Source organism: Cotesia glomerata, linkage group LG1 (genome assembly GCF_020080835.1).
Source record: "Cotesia glomerata isolate CgM1 linkage group LG1, MPM_Cglom_v2.3, whole genome shotgun sequence".
In the NCBI taxonomy this organism is placed as follows: Eukaryota; Metazoa; Arthropoda; class Insecta; order Hymenoptera; family Braconidae; genus Cotesia; species Cotesia glomerata.
This window is the reverse complement of record NC_058158.1, coordinates 18,203,921-18,211,248: the sequence shown is the minus strand read 5'-3', so window position 1 is coordinate 18,211,248 and position 7,328 is coordinate 18,203,921. Positions and strand designations below refer to the sequence as shown.

Here is a 7,328-nt window from a genome sequence, read left to right as displayed (position 1 = left end):
GTAATTTATTTAAATTACTTCCTGTCAGTCGATTACGATCGGCAGTCTTAATGTTACCAGCTTCAGAAAAAAGTCGCTCACATGGAACAGATGTTCCAACAACGCAAAAATATTTCATAGCCACTTCATACAAATTAGGTAGAGACGGTTTCAATAATTGCCAATGTTTTAAGGGATCTTCAGATCTATCAATTATTGGCTGTGTCATATACTGTTTCAGTTCAAAAGTTAATCCATCCATCGTGTGAACTTTTGCCTTAGTTTTGGCTACAAGTTCATCGTGGTACCGCCAAATGTTATCTGCGTTTAACTCCTCTACGAATATATTTTCAGTTGAAACTGATTTAGACCCAGAACTTTTAGAAAAGCTCAACTTCATTTGTTTGTTTATGAAGTCTACAGCATTCGCGGCGGACATCGCACTTTGGAAATGTAATTTTTTATAACGAGGATCCAATATAGTTGTAATGCCCAGTATTTTGAATGACTCAATATCTTTAAATTGGTTATCAAGAGAAGCAGATAGGTGAGCTTTTGAATGCTATCCCTTCTTCCGTTTTTGGCTTCGATAAGGAGATTTCTTTTTCATAATTGCAACACTTGGAATAATCATACTGCATGTCAAATAAGAATCGCCGCTTATTTGAGATATAATAATCATCACAGGTTTCATCAAATGAACAAGATCGCTTTAAAATGGTAGTTTCTTCATGACTTAATAACGGAGGTGGATGATTGCACTTAGAAGTTACAGGATAAACATAGTTTTCCAAAAGTAAAAATCGTTCAAGCATATCATAGGTCGAGTTCCATCTCGTTTCAACGCTTTGAATAAATTTAAGTGCAGTCCCATCCGTTTTACCGTCACGCTTTTGAAGTCTCAGCAATTCATCAGAAGCAGGAACACTTTTTCTGGTAACCATCACAATACGTTTGACTTTGTCGATGATTTCTTTAATATTTGACATTTTGGATATAGCTGTAGGAACCACATGAGACAAGCGATGAGCGAAGCATGGGAGTCGTCTATCGTTTTCCGGTTGAAAAACTGTATTAATCGATTTTATCATGTTCGGTGCACTGTCACTAGTCACGGCTACTATTTTGTTTATATCCAAATTGTAATTTTCGAAAATCATTTTCAAAGAGCATGCTATATTTTCTGCAGTATGCGCGGAATCCAGTGACTGAACACAAAGATTTGTGCTTTTACTTCCAGATTGTTAGCAGATAAATAATGGACAGTTACACCTAAGTAGCTTTTCTGGGAAATATCAGTCCAAATGTCGCATGTCAATGAGTAAAATGGGCATTTACCTATATCGCTCATGACTTTTATTTTCAGGACATCATATTTATCACTCATTAGTTTAGTAATAGTCTTACGACAGGGCATAGAATAACGAGGTCTTGCGGTTTTCACAAATTGTCTCAATCCCTGTTTTTCAACGGAGCAGAGTGGCATATAATCAACAGCTACCATATACAGAAGAGAATTCGTCAATTTTTCAGCTTCTACACCTCCATCTGTAATATAAAAATCATGAAATCAGTATAAATGATCAATTCAATCGAAAATAAATATAGAACTAAAATTTATAAATTCCACCTGCATACGAATTTGCTTTTTCATACAACTGAAGAACAGGATTCTTCTGAAAACAAAAAAAAAAAGTATTAATAAAATGTTCAATTTGTTAATTAATTCAGCGTATAAGATTTTCTACATACCGCCATTTGAGTCTGAGTCTTTAATTTTTTTCTCTCAACAGTAGAGTTAGAGGGTTCCTCAACTGCTGCAACAGAACGTTTTTTATTGTTTACTTGCAGATCAACTGGAATGAACAGTTTGTGTTTCGAATTGAGATGGCAGCGTAGATTTGTCGTATTTCCTGCGGTTTTAATTATGCCCTGGCAAAATTTGCATCGTGCCGAATTTGAAGTAATTGGAGTAAAATACTCCCAAGCTTTACTTTTATTTTTCGAACTGTAAAAAAAAGAAATAAATAAATATACATATATATATATATATATATATATATATATATATATATATATATATATATATATATATATATTTCATGCACGGTAGGAAATGATAATAAAATTTGCATCATTAAGTAGAAATAAAAAGATGACATACGTTGTTAAATTACCAGAATTAAAAGTCGATAAATCATTAGCTAGGAAAGAATAAACAACGAAAAATTAATTTTTAATCAATATTCAATAATAACGTAAAATGTATTAAAGCAAAGTGAAACATTCACCACAGGTATTGGTATTAGTATGTGATTTTTGAGAATCTTGTTCAGAATTTTTAGATAACGAGTGCATGTTGGATAAGGTAGTCATTTCGGAATCAATAGGTTGGGTTAATTTATGATTAGGATCTGATCTTGATTTCTCAGAGGAACTTGGTGTTTTAGATGAAGAATCTTCAGCTTCACTATTAGAGTAAGATTCAGGTGGATATTCAAGAAGATCACTGGGAAAAGAGAATAGGAAAATGATGATTAGATACAAACACAACACAACACTAACACAGAAAAAAAAGGAAAATATTCTTAACGTATTGTTAAATATACATACTAATCTACATCATCGATGGATCTCCAAATGGATTCAATTATATTATCTGGATGAATGAATATTTTTCCTGTGTCAACCATTTCTTTTACGAATTCGTAGGCCTTTTTATGGTTACCTAAAAATATAAAAGATATTAAAATTATTAGACTAACGTATTTATACATCATTGAGTAAAAACTTTTATCGAATCTCATTAACAATAAAATTTTAATTGTTTTATGATTGAAGTAAATTGCATTTGATCAAAAGATAATTGAATTAGATTGTCTTTTAATAACATTCGATTAAAATTTTTAATTAGGCATTACAATGATTATTACTATTATTGTTATTATTATTTTTAATTTTATTAATATTATTATTATTTTTATTATTATTATTAATTATTCTTTAATACATACTTTTAAGTTGCACATAATCAGATGTTTTTAAATTAGATACTCGATATGCATCTGCGTTAGGCTCATTGATTTTGAACCATATAGAAAATATTCGAGTATCCTCTTCAGCTGGAGAAAAATAAGAATAATAATTAAAATCGATTACATATTAATTATATTTATCATACTAAGTAAGGTAAAAGCCCCAGTAGCTGCTCAGGAACCAGTACTTGCTCACTCCATGTATTTGTATATCTATATTCACAAATATAGATACACAAATACATGGAGTGAGCAGGTACTGGCTACTGAGTAGCTACTGGGGCTTTTATCTTATTTAATTGCGTTTTTTTTTTCAATAATGTTAAAACATTTTTTAACAAATAAAAATGAAAGGTTATACCAGTGCTTACCAACGAAATCCTCGTTATTCATCGCTCCAATTAACCTTTAATGTAATATGTCGATTAACCTTTAATGTTACTATCAATTGTTAATTTAATAGATTAACAATTATTATTTTGTGTGAACTTATATAAGTCAGACAATAACAATTAAAATGTAAAAAGAATTTAAGAATTTTAAACGCTATTTTTGTTTTTTGTAATGTAAAGTTTAAGCTTAAGCCGTTAACAAAATTACTTTATTCCTTTATTGAGTAATTGAGTATAGTGTAGTCAAGGTGTCAAAGTTACTTAAATATTCTAGTAACCTTTAGTGGACTTAGGTACTTAGTATACTTGTAGTACTAAACTTAACTCGCAATATTTTAGCAATGAGCGCGAAAATTTGAAAAACTTATAATTATCTTTACAATTAACATACACAAATGATCATTTGAATTTTTAATTGATTTTTTACTCAAATAATTTAAATCATGCGTTAATATAAAATATGTAATTTTATTATAGATAAATTAAGAACATTTTATTACAAAATAACCAGCATTTATGATTAAATTTATTAATTAAGATTATTTTTATTATTACATTAATAAATTATTTTTAATTTATAATAATAATAATAAATTATTTTTGAAAGAGAGGAATATAAATTTAATTGACTGGAGAGAAATCAATTCCATCTAGACTTCGGTAAACCACTGTCCATGCTGGGTTTTGGACTGGATACTGGGCAGTAAAAATTAAGTTCTTGACGTAGTTATAAGCTTCTTGATCATTATCTACGGAAAAAAGTGTTTCATTCATTATTTATTCACAATATTATTAATTTAATTTCTACAGGTCATACGTACTTTTAATTTGTAAATAGGTGTGAAAATCTAAATTTTCAATCAAAAACAGAGGTTCTTGGTCAATTTGAAAATATAATTTATACCTCCTAGCTCCAGCATTATCTAAATAAACCCAAAATACAAAAAAGTTATTAATGAAATTACATCAATGTAAGCAAACAAAAAAATGGAGGTTAGATTGAGTGATATCATAATTTATATTATAAAAAAATGTACTTACGAGGTACTTGAACGATTTTGATATTATTGGCCGCCATGTCGATGATAACAATTAAATTAACAATATATATATATATATAATATTGCACTGAACTAATTTCATTTATACCAAGACAATAAATAGTTCGCCGTCTATTTAACTCGCTAGCACTGATACTGATATACACTCTACACTGATAAGATGTAACTGTAGTACAACAGTTACTGTATACAAAAAAATTATATACTTTTGGGGGGTATACCCTCTGTAGGTAAATCACTCAACGATGTCGATAGTTTAAATTATTCCATCGACCATCGATGTTTCGACCAAAAAAAATATCGACCAAAAACATCGATGTTTCTCCAAAAAAACATCGATAGTCGAAACATCGATATATATCGCCCATCCCTAGTCCAGTGACTCAAAACTCTCATGCTTCGCAAAACCTCCACTGGAAGCCAACTTTTGGATTAGGCAACTGCTTGAACTTAAAATTTCATCGACGCGTTCAATTAAATCCTGACAAGAACTTTGGATCGACGATTGACTTGTTTGGTTAATATCGACGGCGATTTCGATAAGTTTTCCTGTTTCAACGATTTCAGACCTCTCCGAAGGCAAAGTTGACTCTAGATCATCATCAGGGGGACTCGTCTCATCCACGGCAGGATCCCAACGCACTCCTGGTATTTTATATTTGTGCTCCTGATAGCGAATCAAGCGGTCTTGAAGTGTGTCTAAATTTCCTATAGATAATAAGCCTGAGCCAGAAAGAAAAAGTCTTAACTGACTTATTGGCAATTCAAGGCCAGTCATCAACCAAGTTTGGTCCATCGCTGGCGAACAATTATGTACTGGGTCAGTCTTTACAATGTCTCGATCGGTTTAGGGACTGGAATCCATCGATTCATCTAACTGTGAAATCCCACTACCGCAAGTCGAACGTTGAATGCCGTTCCACCCTTTCAACTCGCCAATTTCGCGAAACCTGACCAATTTTACTATCAATTTATTTATTATTTACAATTGAAACCAGTCAGGGGACCGCTTACTTTCAAAATAAAAATTAAATACAAAAGTCGATAATAGTCAAACGGTGACAAATAATAAAGAAAATTCCAATGAATTTGAGTCAACCGATGACGAATAATAATAATATAAAGAAAACCGATTTATAAATACAGAAAAATAATTATAATAACCAAATAAATTCAAAACGTAGTATTAAATCAACTCAATTATTACTTAAAGCGTTTACTACGTGTTTAAAATATAAATATAAATTAAATCACGACGATGATTACTTAAGTCTAATTATTTAATCCGAAACAAAATAATTATTTCAAACGACAATTTATTAATAGAAAAGTATTTTCGGATTAAATAAATACAAAGATTATTTTCGGTGACAACGATAATAATAATAATCCGCTGGGACTGCGGTGCGAACGGTAGAATGAGAGACTACCCGAGAGCGGCAAGCTAGTCAGTCCCGCGTAACGTCATCGACCAAAACTTAACGTCGACAAACAGACGATGCTCGCTGAAATCTTCACGTTGAAAATATTAATCGCTTGTACTCGATACGAATCGACAAATTTGCTCGGTGATTCAGAACTCGATTCCACGATGTACAATAATTATTCTAATTTTGCGATCCTAGTCAACTTAAATAATTAACTAATGATGATTACCCTCGGCGTTGGTAATTACAACTTTAATAAAGGCCGTAATCAAACAATATATATATATATATATATATATATATATATATATATATATATATATATATATATATATATATATATATATATATATATATATATATATATATATATATATATATGTGCCATAAAAGACGATATTTTTTTTCACTCTTAGCCCAAAATATGATAGGATATGTCTAAACAAAAAATTCTGTCAAAAGGCCAGCTCTTAATTTCAATTTTAAGAGCTCCTTCATCGAACTTTAAGTTTTCCCATATAAATAACATGGAAAGTACGGTTTTAAACAGTATTTTACCCTGCAAGCTGTGAAGAAAATTTTTTGATAAAATGAATGATTGGACCTTTTAAGCATTAAATTTCTGAGAAAAATTTCATTGAGTCATAAATCAATCGTCATTATTTAAGTTTTACGGATCTTTGAAATTTGAATTTTTGAAAATTTTACGTTTTTGCATTTAACAGCCAAACTATTGGAGATAGAAAAAAAATTAAATAGCAATTTTGTAGTTCGTTTGATGCTCTATAACAAAGTTCTTAACAATTTTTTGTATAATCAATAACAAAAAGCTACAGACCTACAAAGTTTTGTTTTTATTATTTTTCACTTTTTCAATTGAACTATCGATGATATAGAACAAAAATTTAGTATAAATTTTTAGTATATCAAATCTGCAACAAAATTGTATAGGTGAGATTTTTCGTATTATTGATGGTTAAAAGTTACAGGCTCAACAAATTCTATTTTTATGATTTTTCATCTATATCATGTAGTATATCAATAATATATATAAAAAATTAATAATAAATATAAAGTACATTCAATTTTTTACAAATTTATGCTTGGTAAACTTTATATACTGTCTGCAGTTCCTAGATAAAAAATTGTTTACTAAAATCCAGTAAGAATCAGAAGAACTACAATAAGAATTTGTGAAATAGAACCCTCCTTCAAGTTGTTTACTATGACTAGATTATTATAATTATGGTTTATGATGAAATATACACGATTAGATTAAATAATGATGATAATAAATTTATAATTACTTTGCAAATAAAACAGATAAAAAAGTTTTTTATAGTTTTGATTATATATTTAGACTCTAAAGAAATATGTTTCCTTTTCAATATCAATTAATCGCAATTTAACCTCTCCGTTTAAAAACTCAACATT

General features: G+C 29.6%; 1 protein-coding gene across 2 annotated transcripts; it reads right to left on the bottom strand.

The window, feature by feature from the left end:
* Nucleotides 1-690: 690 nt before the first annotated feature.
* On the bottom strand, nucleotides 691-5,348 carry LOC123263013 (E3 SUMO-protein ligase ZBED1-like). Of its 2 annotated transcripts, none has more exons than XM_044725537.1 (6): nucleotides 5,323-5,348; nucleotides 5,170-5,175; nucleotides 2,593-2,708; nucleotides 1,732-1,987; nucleotides 1,610-1,655; nucleotides 691-1,527 (listed from the first exon to the last, which is right to left on the bottom strand). In XM_044725537.1, exons 1-6 carry the CDS (start codon nucleotides 5,338-5,340, stop codon nucleotides 1,154-1,156), a joined length of 816 nt encoding a protein of 271 aa, XP_044581472.1. In that variant the 5' UTR covers nucleotides 5,341-5,348; the 3' UTR covers nucleotides 691-1,153. The 2 variants fall into 2 exon arrangements, with proteins under 2 accessions (XP_044581472.1, XP_044581463.1); XM_044725528.1 differs by lacking the exons at nucleotides 5,170-5,175; nucleotides 5,323-5,348 and adding exons at nucleotides 2,994-3,101; nucleotides 3,386-3,547 and having other exon boundaries at nucleotides 2,593-2,707.
* Nucleotides 5,349-7,328: the final 1,980 nt, after the last annotated feature.